General features: G+C 54.3%; 1 protein-coding gene across 3 annotated transcripts in view; it reads left to right on the forward strand.

The window, feature by feature from the left end:
* The window catches only part of MYO18B (myosin XVIIIB), a 305047-nt gene that overhangs the window by 34402 nt on the left and 254900 nt on the right, over positions 1-15745 (forward strand). For all 3 annotated transcript variants that reach the window (XM_006147864.2, XM_006147865.1, XM_006147866.1), the window contains 4 exons: positions 4382-4580; positions 7429-7571; positions 9759-9859; positions 12795-12858. In XM_006147864.2, coding sequence (XP_006147926.1) covers positions 4382-4580; positions 7429-7571; positions 9759-9859; positions 12795-12858 — 507 coding nt within the window. The remainder of the gene's footprint in view (positions 1-4381; positions 4581-7428; positions 7572-9758; positions 9860-12794; positions 12859-15745) is intronic.

Here is a 15745-nt window from a genome sequence, read left to right on the forward strand (position 1 = left end):
TGCAGTGTGTGCCTCCCCCGGGGGGGGGGGGGTGCTTTCTTGCTTCTTCTTCTCTCGTTCTCTCTCCAGTGAGCTTACACGCCCTCAGGTAAACAAAAACAAAGAAGTAAAAAGTCCAAGTTTGTCAAGTGGGGCAATAAAAGCAAAGGAGATCTCCAAGCGCCACCTGGTGGGAAGACCTGGCACTGCAGCTGAGTCATTTGAGCCGGTCCCCTTCATTCATTCCTTCAATATGTAATAGTAATAATTGGGCTATTGATTGAGAGTCTCCTATATGCCAGGCACAGACGAAACATCAGGAGGGAGACAGACATACAAGCCTGCACTTGTGGAGCCTCCATTCTAGGGAGGGGAGATGGGCTGTGAACGGCAAAGGCAATGGCAGGAGCAGACCGGGGTGGTGGAGCTGGGCCAGGAGCTCGGGAGGAGCCGGGCAGGGACGTGTCAGCTCCCACACGTGGTCATGGTGATGCCTGCTTTCACTCCGAGCAGGACGGCAGCTGCTAGGGGTTTTAGCAGAGCAGCGACACAATCTGTATTATTTTGTGAGCGGAGCCCCTTGGAGCAAACCCATTCTTGGTCCCCAAATGCTATTGAGTTCATTAAGGGCACAGTGGCCCTGCACCCCCTCTCCCCGAGATAGTTTTCCTCCAGGATGACACATCTCACCCCTCTGGTGGCTCCCCGGGCCTCTCCCAGGATGGCATTTTGTGGTTGAGGGCCTGGGAGCCCCTCAGAAGCTCTGGGTGGGACAGGCCCTGTCCCCTCCCTGTGGTTGCTGCAGCAGAGGCCTCCTCTGGCTCCTCGAAAGCCCCTGGAAAGGACGTTTGTCGAGGCCCAGACTGCAAGTCTGTCCGAACCGGCCAACCTGACAGAGGCGTCTCTGTCAGAGCTTAGGTAAAGTGACTGAAGGGGCCAGCACTGGACACACCCTGAGGGTGGGATTCAGTTGTCGGACCCCCTAGACTCTGTCCCAACTCTGGAGTGAGGGAAACCCTGGGCACTACTCTCTGTTCAAGTCTTCTAGGCCCCCTCAAAACCCCCAGCCACCTCCTGTCCTATGACGGAGCCAATGTCGGGTTCCCAAAATGGCCACCAGGTGGCAGTATAGACCTGTGATGATGCCGGAACAGGTGCCACCTTGAAGACCTGGCTGGGCCGGGTGAGGGGGCTGGCCGGCACCCAGGTAGGGGCACAGCTGGGCCCCAGGGAAGCTGGGAGCTGGGAGTGTGCCTGGGGGCGTGCGATCTCTGTGGGTGTGACCGTGTGTGACAGTGCAGGGTGCAGGTGGGCACATCCCTGCACGAGGTACCTCTGCCCCCACTGAGCGCATGCATGTACTCACTAGCAGACTTTTATGCACACCCGCAAGGCCCCTGGGCATGCGTGCACTCAGGGGCGCCCACCGGAGCCTGAGGCTGCAGAGTCCTTCCTTCTCGCCCACAAATTTTCTCAGGCTGCGAAGTGACTGCTGCGCCCAGACCCCAGGACTGTCCATCGGTCTCACGTCTGGCAGTGTGGACCTCGTCCCACCGGTGCCTGCTGTAGAGGCCTGAGCCCTGGCTTTGCACCACGACAGGGACTCGTTACTGACCCCGGGGCTTACGGGGTGGGAAAAACCAACAGTGGATCCGGGCTGGAGGTCCAAGCGAGGGGAGGGCACCACACTGTGGCCCTGGTTCTGCCCAGCAGGGGCGTGGGCAGACGGGGGCTTCCTGGGCCTACAGGTCACCCACTTGGTATCCTGGGCTCTGGACGCCCTCCTTGAGCCAAGCCCTTCCCCTGCGACTTCACAGTCTCCTCTTGCCCTTGTCCCCAAAGCCAGGGCGAGCAGACTTTCGTCAAGGTCGCCGATGACTTCCATCCACTGGATCCACAGTCTACTCTCCACTCTCCTCTAACTTGACCTCCAGCACATTCCAAGCAGCCCATCTGCCCTGCTCCAGGAAACACTCCCTCCCTTGGCCCGGACTCCATGCTCCTGGTTTTCTTTCTGCCACTGGCCTTCCCTCAGCCTTCCTCCCCTGACTCCTCTGCTTGTGTCAGGGCGCCCCAGCGCACGCCTCCTCCCTGCTCCTCTCCACACCTGCTTCTCCGGTGACCTCACCCGGGCACATGGCTTTCAGACCACTACCGTGCGACACAATGGAATGATTGGTTTGCTTTATCCAAACTTCACAGAGGCATGGAGGCTTCCATTTACTTATTATTTTTTTTTTAAAGCGAGGTTGATTGACGTATAATTGACATGCCATTCAATTCATCTTGTCAGGGTACAGTTCCGGGAGTTTTTAACAAAGGCGTAGAGTCATGTAGCTGCCTCTAGAGTTGATTACAGGATGGTTCTGACCCTCCCCGAAAGCTCTGGGCCGCTCTAAAGTCCCCCCACTCCCAAGTACCACCCCGACACCACTCATCTGTTGACCTCATAGTTCTGCCTTTTCCGAAAGGTTCATTAAATGGAATTGTATGGTATGGGGGGGGGAGGGTGGCCTTCAAAAAGCTGGCAGAAACATGGAAAGTTTTGGTGCATACATTTTTTTTTCTGAAATTTATGCATAGTGTTTTCATTATGTGCATTTCCCATGAACTTGATGACCCCCTGGTTATACCCTAGTAAACCGGTCTCCTCCATTTCCTGTCCTGCCCTCGCGATTCTCCCAGATGGTTGCCTCTGACTACAGCTGTGCCTTGAGGTTATGGCATCGCTGCACGAGTTTGTGCAGGAGGAGGCCAGTTTCCTGGTTTTGCCAGGACTGAGCCACGAGGCTCCCAGTGCTAAAGCAGGGTGGCCGGATACCCCTGGCTCACTGGCTGAAGGTCACTTGCGTTGTTTCTAGTTTCGGAGCGAGTTTGTATATATTCAATATAACCAGTGACAGGGCCTTTTCGTGAACATAAATTTCTATTTCTCCCGGGGAATCCAATGCCCAGGGGCAGAGCAGTAAGAGGAGTGTGCGTGTCACTGTGGAAGACACTGCCAGCCTGGCCTGAGTGACGGTGTCACTTACGTATCCCCAGCAGAGCGGAACTGTAGCTGCTTCACGTCTTCATCAGAACTCGGTAGTGACCGCTCATACAATAATAATAATGAAATCATCCTTCTAACAGCTGCACAGCACTTCCCGCCCCCGCCTTTTTCTGTGGTTTTGCTTTCTGCGGTTTCAGTGACCTGCATCCAGCCACAATATGAAGCAGCACGTGGAAAACTGCAGAAATAAACAACTCACGAGTTCTAAATTGCATGCGGTTCTGAGTAGGGTCACAAAACCTCGCGCTGTCCCGCTCGTCCTGCCCCGAGGGGAATCAGCCCTTGGGCGGTTGTATGTGCGCTGTCTACACTGTCTGTCTGTCGGTCACTTACAGTCCTCTCAATGGCCAGATCAGAAAATGTAGTGTCCACGGGGCTCGGGGGCCGGCTGACGGCATGGTGGTTCAGGCAGCTGGATCCCACGTGGCTGACTGGACAGGTTGGGTCCCAGACCCAGCAACTTGAGAAACACACGGGGTGTGAGTGCGCGCATGTGACCAAAGTCCCAAGAAAACGGAGGGATCAAGGAGAAGGGATTGTAGCATGACTGTGCCCCATGGGGAGGGCTGCTTTCTCTCTGTCTGTCTCTGGTGAGTGCACTCGTCCCCTAGCAAATGAAGAAAAAAGAAAAAGAGTTGGGCACTATCTGCAGTCTCAGGCATCTGCTGGGAGTCTGGAAACTTATTCTGGGGACAAGAGGACACTCCTGTCTAACGGCATCTCCCCGTGGTCAGCAGGGGTTTCCTTTATCCATTTTGTACTGTGCCCCCAGCCATCCGGGACACCTGCTACGTAGCAGATGCCCTGAGGGGTTCTTTCATTGAATGAAGAATGAATGAATGGATGAGGCGGAAGGGATTTCAGGCTCACCCCAGTCTGTGATGGCACACGGTGCATATGCCACCTTCCCCTACCCCCCACGCCCTTCCCTGTTCCTGTGGCAGACATCACTAATCGATTGTACCATCTCATCCTTATCTCAGGCAAATACTAGTCAATGATTTGAGTAGCTAGTGAGATGCAGTCCATCGCTAACACAGCTCTAGTTCAAGCCCCTAACTACTGGAAAAGTCATGATTTTCTGTTTTTCCATGTAAAAATGTGCCATGACTTTTCTGACAACCCGATAGCTAAGGAGGAGACCAGGCTCAGAAAAGTCGGAGCTCGCCCAAGGACCCACGGTGAGCCAGGCGCAGGACTCAGCGTGAGTCTGGGCTTTTCCCAGGAAGACGCTGAGACGTCTCTGGCCAGGTTCAAGTGGGATGGGACACAGGCACGATTTGGATGCACTTCTGGGGCATCCCAGGTGACGGCAGGGTGGGGAAGCTGACACCTGTGATCTTCCTGCAGGTGCCCAGGGGCCGCCGGGATGGCCTGCCCGCCCACATCAGCTCCCTGGCCCAGCGGGTATACTGGGCCCTGCTAAGCCAGCGGAGAGACCAGGGCATCGTGGCCCTGGGCCGGAGCGGTGCCGGGAAGACCTCCTGCTGCCAGCAAGTCCTGGAGCACCTGGTGGGGATGGCAGGCAGTGTGGACGGCAAGGTCTCAGGTACGGTGGGGAAGGAAGGCCAGCGTTGGAGGAGGTGCTGGGCTGCCCCTCTTTCTGTCTGTCCATTCGGCTGGCGTTCACACAGTGCCAGATCCGTGCAGACGCTGTGCCTGGGCAGGGGTGCCCTCTAGTCCACTGGGTGCCTCTGGTCAAATGAGAAAAGGGGCTCGTTCCTCAGCTATGGACAGTCATCGGCAGGGCGGTCGCTCACTAGCACTGTCGCCGTCTGCTGAGAAGTCACCCCCCCCAGGTGTGCACGTCTGTGCGTCTGTGATAGTGTGACGTGAGTGGCGCATTCCCTGGACAGGGTGTCCTCGTGCACTGCTGAACTGTACAGGGGACCCAACAAGTAAAGACAAGGCAAGGCCCAGGCCCCAGGAGGTGGTAGCCAGAGGCAAACTAGTGCCCAGCTCGGATGTTCTTCAAAAGGTGCCAGCAGAGATGGCCGGGGACAGGCTGGGGAGCACCGGTGGGGCAGTGCAGGAGGGCGGGGAAGTGGTGTTCCAGGTGAGCCTTAAAGAAGGTGCTGATGGGCCAGTGGATGGTGTGGAGGTTAGGGCGGCTGGATCCCTTGGGGCCGACTATATGGTTCAAGTCCCAGACACAGCTGCTTGGAAAACACCAGGCGTGTGTGCACGTGTACCCAAAATCCTGAGAGGAGAGTGGAGGAGGAGAGATTGCAGCATGGCTGTCCCCCCTGGAGGGTAATTTTTCACCCTCTCTCCCTCTGTGCTCTAGAGCAACAGAGGGAAAAAAAAAAAAAAGAAAAAAGAAAAGTGCCGATTAATAATTATGCTGGGTCAGCAGACGACATGGAGTTGGTAAGGTGACTAGGTCCCATGTCACTGACTGTGTGACTTGAGTCCCTGGACCAGTGGGAAAAGCTACACTGGTGGAACAAGCAGATGGCATAATGGTTACGTTGCTGGACTCCCATGTAGTTGACTACAGTTTGAGTCCCAGACCCGGTGGCTTAAAACTCATGCTCGGCGCATGTGCATGTGTGCCCAAAATCCCAAGAAGAGAAGGGATTGCTGCATGGCTATCCGCCCCCCCTCTCCCCCCCGGGGAGTGATTTTCACTTTTTGTCTCTCTGTTTCTCCGGTGTGTACATACATGCACTCTATAGCAAAAGTCTCTCTTAAAAAGAAAAAAAAAAAAAAGAAAGAAAGAAAAGAAAAGAAAAGAAAAGAAAAAGAAATGTATGTGAGCATGCATTCCCAAAATCCCGAGAGCAGAGTGGAGAAGGGTCTGTGGCGTGGCCGTGCCCCCTGGGGGGGTGGTTTCTCTTTCTCTCGGTCTCTCTCTGGCAAGTGCATGTGCCCTATAGCAAACCTAAATGATAGTAATAATAATGGCGGTGATTACAGGGCTGCTGCTGGTTACACGCACAGACAGAGGGCTTACACGCCAGGCGCCTCGCGGACGTATGCACTTCCTTATGATTTACATCCGCTGATCAGGTCGCTTTTACTACTCAGATTTGACAGACGAGGGCATCAAGACTCAGAGAGGTGAACAGGCCCACCATTGCCACACGGCAGAGGCGTTCCGGAGCCGAGAGGAGACCCAGACAGTCTGGCTCCAGCAATGCCACTGCTGGGCCGTGTTCTCAACCCCGAGGAGCTTTTTTCAGACATTTTAAAAACCTCTAACCATTGCCCTGCCCATGGAATTTCACTGTCACCGACATGCCAGATAGCCAGGTACATAGCCTACTCTTATCCATGCTCCACGCATAAAACGAGTAACATTTTAATTCTCTGGGAGAGATTTTTGCTATACGGCACCTGTGCTCACTGGAGAGACAGAGAAAAAGAGAGAGAAATTGAGAAATCGCCCACAGGGGATGGCCATGCCACAATCCCTTCTCCTCCATTCTCCTCTCATGATTTTGGGCATGCACACACCCGTGCCCAGTGTGAGTTTCAAGCCACCGAGTCCAGCACTCGAACCTGGGTCAGCCATGTGGGTGGGTACAGCACCGCACCTTAACCACTGTGCCACCTGCTGGCCCGGAAAGAGTAAAATTTCCACCACCCCCGAGAACCAGTTTTTGTTTATTGTGGGGCAGTGTCTTCCCTGATGGGAACCCATGACTGGGCCATGTTGCTTTTCTGGTGCTCAATAATAATAATACCACCACTTGGAACCCTTTCTAAGCACTTTGCATCCTTAACTCTTCCATGCTCATGTTGACCCTGTGTGGTGGGTACTGCTATTACAGATGGGCAGCGTGACACACAGGGAGGCGAAGTCACTCGCCCCATCCCGGGTACAGAGGGCAGAGCCCATACTGGATCTCCGTTGACTACTGGGCTGTGCTGCTTCCCCCATGAGGTTATGCAGGGCTTTATCACGTACTTACCTACACCCGGCCCATGTTAGGAGCTGGTGTTACTGTGGGAAGAGGCGCCAGACACTGCCCTCCCAGAACGTAGATCTGCTGTGAGTGTGTGTATTTGAGGGTGGGAGTCAGGATCGGCTGAATCCAGGTGCAGGAACAGTACTTGCTGCACCGTAGGCAACCATGCAGACTTGTTCCTAAGCTTTAAGCTCCCTGAGGGCAGGCCCCAGAATGTTAACACCCGGAGGAGTCAGACCCGAGGCCTTAAGGTTGTATCTTCCCTTTAGACTGAGTCCTGCTCCCTCCGCACAGGGCCACACCAGGGGCTTGGTGCAATGTGTGTGGCTTCGAGCTGAGCTGAGGAGGAGGCAGGAGCCCGTGGGGGTGGTGGTCAGCATGAAGGCTGGCCCGGAGCAGGGCCTGGGGGAAATGTGGTCCCGTTTCAGATGTGGGTGGCAGTGCCTAGGTCTTGGGGAATAGCTGGTCCCATTTCCCCAACAGTGGAAAAGATCCGGGCTGTGTTCACTGTCCTCCGGGCCTTCGGCTCCGTGTCCACGGGCCACAGCCGCCATGCCAGCCGCTTCTCCATGGTGATGTCTCTGGACTTCAACGCCACAGGCCGCGTCACGGCTGCTCAGCTCCAGGTGAGGTCTCTGGGTGGGCTGGCGAGGAGTCCTAGGGACTGTCGTATCCCCAGCCCCACTCGGCAGAGCCTACCCTCCAGCTGGGCCCCTGAGATGTGTCAACTCTGCTCTCCTCGCTCGGCGCCCTGGAACGCCCCTCCCAGAGCAGGCCAGCCTGCCTGCACACTGGAATATCACAGGGGTGAAATATCCATGAGTAAATATATGATTCAGCCGCTCATTAGCTGGGTCTTAACAGCGCAAGCTGAAATCAAACAGACGCTCGCCACCTTGCACGGCGGTCGGTGTGTGACGAACACACGGCCCGTTCGTTCCTAGCTCCAGAATCACCCCCCACCCCAACATTCTGTTTGAACAGAAAATAGGATTAGGTTATTAGGAGGGCTGTTTGTACACTGAGCTGGGGTAATGTCCAGACTTACAGGAAACGCCTCTGTGCCAGATAAGTTCCTTCAGTGTCCTGGCCTAGAAATCCTATGTGTGGGTCAGGGTATCAGAGGTCGGGCATCAGAGATTGGGGTATTAGAGGTCAGGGTATCAGAGGTCGGGGTATCAGAGGTTGGGGTATTAGAGGTCGGGTATCAGAGGTCAAGGTATTAGAAGTCGGGGTATCAGAGGTCGGGGTACCAGAGTATTAGAGGTTGGGATATTAGAGGTCAGGGTATCAGATGTCAGAGTATTAGATGTTGGGTATCAGAGGTTGGGGTATTAGAGGTCGGGGTATCAGAGTATTAGAGGTCGGGATATTAGAGGTCAGGGTATCAGACATTGGAGTATTAGATGTCGGGTATCAGAGGTCAGGGTATTAGAGGTTGGGGTATCAGAGGTCAGGGTATTAGAGGTTGGGGTATCAGAGGTTGGGGTATCAGAAGTCAGGGTATTAGAGGTCGGGGTATCAGAGGTTGGGTATTAGAGGTCAGGGTATTAGAGGTCGGGGTATCAGAGGTCAGGGTATTAGATGTCGGGTATCAGAGGTCAGGGTATTAGAAGTCAGGGTATCAGAGGTCGGGGTATCAGAGGTCAGGGTATTAGAGGCCAGGGTATTAGAGGTTGGGATATCAGAGGTCAGGGTATTAGAGGTCAGGATATCAGAGGTCAGGGTATTAGAGGTCACAGGGTATCAGAGGTCAGGGTATCAGAGGTCAGGGTATTAGAGGCCAGGATATTAGAGGTTAGGGTATCAGAGGTCAGGGTATTAGAGGTCAGGGTATTAGAGGTTGGGATATCAGAGGTCAGGGTATTAGAGGTCAGAGTATCAGAGGTCAGGGTATCAGAGGTTGGGGTATCAGAGGTCGGGTATCAGAGGTCAGGGTATTAGAGGTCAGGGTATTAGAGGTTGGGATATCAGAGGTCAGGGTATTAGAGGTCAGAGTATCAGAGGTCAGGGTATCAGAGGTTGGGGTATCAGAGGTCGGGTATCAGAGGTCAGGGTATTAGAGGTCGGGATATCAGAGGTCAAGGTATCAGAGGTCGGGTATCAGAGGTCAGGGTATTAGAGGTCGGGATATCAGAGGTCAAGGTATCAGAGGCAGGGTATCAGAGGTCAGGGTATTAGAGGTCGGGATATCAGAGGTCAAGGTATCAGAGGTCGGGTATCAGAGGTCAGGGTATTAGAGGTCGGGGTATCAGAGGTCAGGGTATTAGAGGTCAGGGTATCAGAGGTCGGGGTATTAGATGCTGGGTATCAGAGGTCAGGGTATTAGAGGTCGGGGTATTAGAGGTCGGGGTATCAGAGGTCGGGGTATTAGAGGTCAGGGTATCAGAGGTCGGGGTATTAGATGCTGGGTATCAGAGGTCAGGGTATTAGAGGTCACAGGGTATCAGAGGTCAGGGTATCAGAGGTCAGGGTATTAGAGGTCGGGGTATTAGAGGTCGGGGTATCAGAGGTCAGGGTATTAGAGATCGGGGTATCAGAGGCTGTTAAAAGGAACACGTCGGGCCAGTCAGTATCCCAGTGGTTAAGGGAGCCAGGCCCCATTGGACTGGAACAAGTCGATTGCATTAACTCATTACCCAGGTGGATGCAGAATCAGGGAGAGCTGGGAGGCTTAGGTGGGGAGGTTGCTAGCAGGCTTTGGACCTGGGATGTGACCTCAAAGAGTGGGTCAGGTTGGGACACCCCGACGGGCCTCTGGGTATCAGATGTGCCCAGAGTGCTGACGGGGTGTCTGATCTCTCCCCCTGCAGACGATGCTTTTGGAGAAGAGCCGGGTGGCGCGGCAGCCTGAGGGGGAAAGCAACTTCGCGGTTTTCTCCCAGATGCTGGCCGGGTTGGACCTGGATCTCAGGTGAGCACTTGGGGCCAGCAGAGACAGCGAGGGCTGTGAGACCAACAGCACCTGCCCTCCAGGGCCCAGCCTTAGCTTCTTCCCAGAGCTCAGAGCTGAGACAGTGGATCCCAGTGGTTAGGGACATGGCCTCTGATTCAAGCTGCCCGGGGCACACACAGCTCTTAGGCCTGGTGACCTTGGTCATAGGGCATCCACTCTGAGCCTGGGTGTCCTCTTCTGTAAAGTGGAAACAGTACCTCGACCTGACCTCTGGACTGCATGAGATAATTCACATACAGCTCTTCCTCAGTGCTGGAGCGTGAGCGACCGTCAGCTGTGACCGTGGCGTGCCGGTGCAGGGCCAGGCAGCCGTGTGAGAAGGGGGCAAGGAAATGCAGACCCAGGTCACCTGGAAGTTTTCAAACTTTGTGCGAGCCTTGGGTGCACACAGGGTGTGCCTCAATGGGGTATCCCTAGCAGACTGTGGGGGCTGAGTGGAGCAGGGAGCAGGGTAGTCAAGTGAGCCTTATCTTGGAGGGCTTTCTGAGGAAGTGGCCCCAGCATCACCTCTGTCCTTCCTCGCGTCTACGGGACATCCTTGAGCATGTCACCTGGATACAGCGTGTCCTGACTCCCACCCTCAAACCTCTCTCTGAGTCTTGGTTTTCTTTGTTGGATGAATGGAAGGGCAGGGCTCTAGTGAAGCCCGAAGAGAGGCAAAGCTGGGTTTTGCCACATGAGGGGTGATCGTGTGAGATGTACCCTTCTCACTCCCCTGCCTCTGCCCTCGTGTCTTCCTCCTTCATCGGAAAGTCAGGTTCAATCCAATCTGCGCATTTGGCTAAGGCCGGTGGGACATATATATCTTGCAGAGGGAGGGCAGTTTACAGAAGAAATGCCCAGTTTTCAAAGCTGGGTAAATGAATAGCAAAGAAGCTTCTAGAAGGGAGAATTTGGTGTAGGGTGTTGGTTAATAGCATAGTGGCTGGGTCCGCAGACTCCGGGCCCAGGTTGTGTGGGTTTGCATCCTGGTGCACCCAGTTGCTGGCTGTGTGACCTTAGACTAGTACTTTTCACCCCTCTAGAGAACACACATGTCTCCCTTTGACAGCCCTGGATGCCCAGCCAGGGGCCTGTCCTCTCTATTCCTGAGAGGGACTCTTCTCTGGGCCTGGAGCCGTTGCCTGCTGGGAAGGGGGCAGTTGGGGACCCCCCCCCCCAAGATGGGCACAGAAAGGATGGGACTGGCCTGCTATGGTAGAGGATGGCAGGCCTACCTGCTGGGCCTGACCCAGGTCAAGGGTCTCAGTATCAGTGGGTCTGGCCTTGGGGGTCTGGTATCCTTAGGAGCCAGCCAAAGCTGCCTCCGAGAGGATGAGGCAGCCCCAGATGAGGTTCAGGGACTCTAGGAGAGTGCAGAAGAGCATTTGAAGCAACTCCGACTCCTCAGGGGACCATGGCCGTTCTGGGGCCTCCCTGGTGTTCTCAGACTCTCTCCTTTCCTCCAACTCTTGCTGCTACCAGAGCACCCCTCACCTACGCAGCAGCTTCAAAGGGCAAAAAGTGGTTCCCCTTCCACAAATGTCCTTTCTCCCAAGCGTTCATGTAGAACACTCTTATTCATCCTTTAAAACCTTACTCTGACCTCCTTTTTCAGAGGAGTGCTGCCTGATTCTTTCTTCTTGATTTCTCCTTTCTGTCACTTTGGTGCCTGGCGTATGTTTCTGGCTCAGTATCTGCCATGCTGGGGTCACCAGACTGACCCTACCTTTCTGTCTTCCCCATGCCTAGCATAGGGTTTGGCATTATGCTAATTACTTATTAATTATTCTTAGTTATTTGTCAAATGGAATTTCCATCTAAAGAAGAGAGCATGAGGGGAATACAGAGTACTTACCTGGGCCAGGCCAGCCATATTACACTGCCATAATTCTATCATATCGTATACATCCAGCGTCTCGGTCGTTCCTCCCAGGTAAGCAGTCAAAGGCCTGTCTTACAGACGAGGAAAAGGGGAACTTAGAGACCTACCTGTGTGCTAGGTGGTGGGGCTGGGATTGGACTCAGGGTCCTTCAGGAGCGCCAAATGGGGAACAGGGGTGTGGGGTCTGCAGAGAACCAGGGGAAGGGACACGAAAGACCCAGAATTGGAGAAACTAGCCAGGACTAGTAAGCTCCACTTCCAGGAGCCAATTCGAGTGCACGTGGGAGGTGGAGTGACATTGGGAGCTGGCAACCCTCACCGGTCCACGATGCTTTGGTGAGTGGCGTGTGCCTGAGGGGCAGGGCCACGGCCATCTCCTCCAACCCCTCCATCTTTGGCTTGCAGGAAGTGGTATCCCAGCTGTCAGGGAACCTGCAGCATGAGCCTTGGCAGGGGCCGTGAACATCTTGCCACTTTACGAGGTGCAGAGGCACAGAGAGGGGGCAGATGGCAGGGCAGAGTAAGAGTCTGGGCTCTGGGGGCCAAAGGAACCCAGCCCGACCTTGGCTCCTTTTGCTGGCTGTGAAGTCTTGGGCAGGACACTGCCTCTCAGTGCCTCTGTTCTGCCACCTGTGAATGGGAATGAGATTTGACCCATGGTGGGGCCGCCAGGAGTCCTCTTAGAACTTAGCATGCACCTAGGGCTCGTCCTGGCCGGCTGTGCTCATACTGCCCCTGAGTGAGGTCACTCAGCTGCTTAGGAGAGAACTGCGGGTAGAACCTGCTCCCCTGGTTTTGCTCCATAATCCTTTCTTCTGGGGGTTCCTTGCTCTTGGGGAAGGGCAGTGAGGAAGGAATATGTGGGAGACAGATAGTCTGGGACAGACCTGGTGGGACCAAGGTGTGGGGCAGCTACCAGGGCTTCCTGGGTGTTGTGTGGAATGTCACCCTGTGAGGGCCACCTGTCCAGCCAGGTCAGTGGTGTGGGTACCCTGACCCCCTTACCTCTGGGCCCTTCTCTGCCTCCAGGACAGAGCTGAACCTGCACCAGATGGCCGACAGCAGCACTTTCGGCATGGGCATGTGGCCCAAGGTAAGCCGGGCATCTTTCAGGGGTGGAAGGGAGTCTGTCCTCGGGGCCAGCCATAGGGGCGATGGAGGCCTCTGCTCAGTTCATCTCTTTGGCACTGGGGTGTGTAGCTGCCAGGGGCCGGCCATATGGGAGAGGCTGGGGGTGCCTTTGCAGGGTATGAGCTTGTTGGGGGAAACAAGATGAATACAAAAAAAGAGAACCAAGAGAAAAGAGTGTGGGTCCTGGGACCAGGTTGTCTGGGTTCAAATTCTGACCCTGACACTCAGTTCTGTGGCCTCGGGCTCGTAATGTAACCTCTCTGAGTGTCTGTGTCTCCTTCGGTCAAGAAATGGTGGTGTATCTGCCCGTGGTGGCTGGGAGGAGGAAACAAAGTGGGGTGTGCACAGGGTCCGGCCTAAGTCAGCCAAGTCCTCTCAGTAGACACCAGAGTGGCGACATTTAAAAGACTGCTCATACCAAGTGCTGGGTTGAATTTGGGGTAACTGGGACTCTCCCGCACCACACTGGGGGAGATGTGAAACAGTGTAACCAACTTGGAAAACGGTTTGGGAGTTTCTTTAGAAAGCCCAGCAGGTGGTATGGAGGTTGGGGCACTGGATCCCACATGGCTGGCTGCACAGTTTGAGTCCCGGACCTGGCAGCTTGGGAAATACTCCGGGAGCATATGTGTCCATGCCCAGAACCTCGAGAGGAAAATGGAGGAGAAGGGATTGCGGTGAGGCCATCCCACCTGGAGGGCAATTTTTCCTTCTCCCTGTCTCTGTCTCTTTCTAGTGGGCAAATACATTTTATAGCAAACACAAAACCCCAACCAACCAGTCATCCAAATAAACAAAACAAACAAAAAGCCTAAACATACATTTCTCATAAGACCTATCATTCTATTTCTAGATACTTTTGCAGGCAAATAAAAGTCTATGTCTATAGAAACACTTCGACATGAAAACTTATAGCGTGTTATTCCTAAGAGCCCCAGCTGTACCCAATGTCTCGCCACAGGTCAGTGGTGGGCAGTAAGCGGTGTCCACGGAATCCGGTACTCGCGGCGATAACAGTGAGAGCACCGGTAGGCCCAAGGGTGTGGCTGGCTGTCCAGATACTTCCGCTGAGTGAAAAACCCCAGATGAAAAACAGGACAGCTCATCGATGATGTCATGGAAATGCAAATTACTCCGCGGTGACAACAGGCAGGCCACTGCCTGCCTGGGGACAGAAGAGAGGGGTTGGAGGGAGAAAAGATTCCAAAAGGGAACCTTTGGAGGTGATTGACACATTTATCGTCTTTACCGTGGTCATCGGTTCACGGGCGTGTGTGTCGAAATGTATCAGATGGTCCACTTTAGGAGGAGCAATCTGAGGGCTGCATGGCGGTGGCGGTGCAGAGGTGAAACCCAATGCTCTGCAAGGCTGACCCATGTGGCAGGATTCTGGGTTTGGGTTGGGAGACCTCCCCGAGTGCACCAGGCATACCTGTGCTGGCTGAGGCTGGGGGTGGAGTGATGCCTTGAGACCCTCGTAGGGGTGCTGTGTCTCTAGTTCTCTTACACAGGGGAAAAAAATAAATGCAAAAACTTCCAAAAATATATTCTTGAAAAGCAAAAATGAGCAGTTTAGCCTTTGTGGATTATACCTTGGTAAAACTGCTCAACCCGCATTTGCACATTGCGGGGGATTCCCAGAGTTTCTGATTGGACAGCCCTCGGGCATCAAGTCCCAGGCGATGCTGGTGGCGCTCGTCCAGGGGCCCCGTTTGGTAAAGCGGTGCAGAAAGGTCTGTTTCAGCAGTGAGTAGGGAGATGTGAGTCCCCTGTCTTTACATCCCGGGGGCTAATCCACTCTTCAGCCTCCTGACGCCCTGTTCATGGGAAGGGGTGGGGAGGGAATTGTGTGAGAGAGAGACAGAGACAGAGACGCATCCTTGGATCCTCAGCAGAATCTCACCACACGGCAATCCACCCCAGACTCCCAGCCAGGATGGCGAGTGTGCGTGGCTCACCTGGCATGTTCAGGCTGACCTGGGATCTGAACCCTGGGCCTCCCATATGGCTTCAGGATCACACAGTGCTGCCCTACCACCTGTACCACTGAGGCTGTGCTTCTTTTATGTCCTTTCTCCCTCATGACTGGAGGGTCACTAGGAGGCCAGACCGCTTGACCTTGAAGGCACAGGATGAGACGTGATCCTGGCCCTGGGTTCCACATTTATCTCCCGAGTCTTGGCCGAGCGGGTCCGTTTGAGTCAGCACGGGAGTTACGGTTTGTTTTCCTGTTGTTTTTGCAGAGGGAAAGGGTCCACGCTGGCTCTCTCAGGTCTGACCTGTTTGTCAACAGTCTGCATGGAGGAGTCAGTCACAGGATGTGTGGTGTCAAGGAAGCATTTGAAGTGGTTTTTCTATTTTTTTTTCTGTGTTTCTGTGGGGCTTTTTTTCTTCTGCAACTAGTAGGGTATTCCTTTGTTGTCTCTCTGCTACCTGGCAGGTGTCAAGAGAATGTTTTCTCTGTTCTCAAAGAACAAAAATAAAGTCTGAAAACTCATTGGTATTTGATACGAGCTTGGGCTTGTTGCCCAGGGCTGGGCAGTCCAGGTAAAGTCTCATTAATGGAATCAGGGGGTTAGCAAAAGACCCCCACTTCCTGCAAGAATGTGCACTGCAGGCCGGCCCTGTGGCCTAGTGGTTAAGGAAGCTGGATCCCACATGGTTGACTGCAGTTCAGGTCCTGGCCCCAGTGGCCTGAAAGACATGCCAGCACATATGTGTGTGCCCAAAATTCTGACAGGAAGGAGAAAGGAGGAGAAAGGATTGTGACATGGCCATGCCCCATTAGGGGATCTCTCTCTCTCAGTCTGTCTGGTAAGGGCAACTGCCCTCTGGCAATTAAAAAAAAA

Source organism: Tupaia chinensis, unplaced genomic scaffold (assembly GCF_000334495.1).
Source record: "Tupaia chinensis unplaced genomic scaffold, TupChi_1.0 Scaffold000226_1, whole genome shotgun sequence".
Classification (NCBI taxonomy): domain Eukaryota; kingdom Metazoa; phylum Chordata; class Mammalia; order Scandentia; family Tupaiidae; genus Tupaia; species Tupaia belangeri.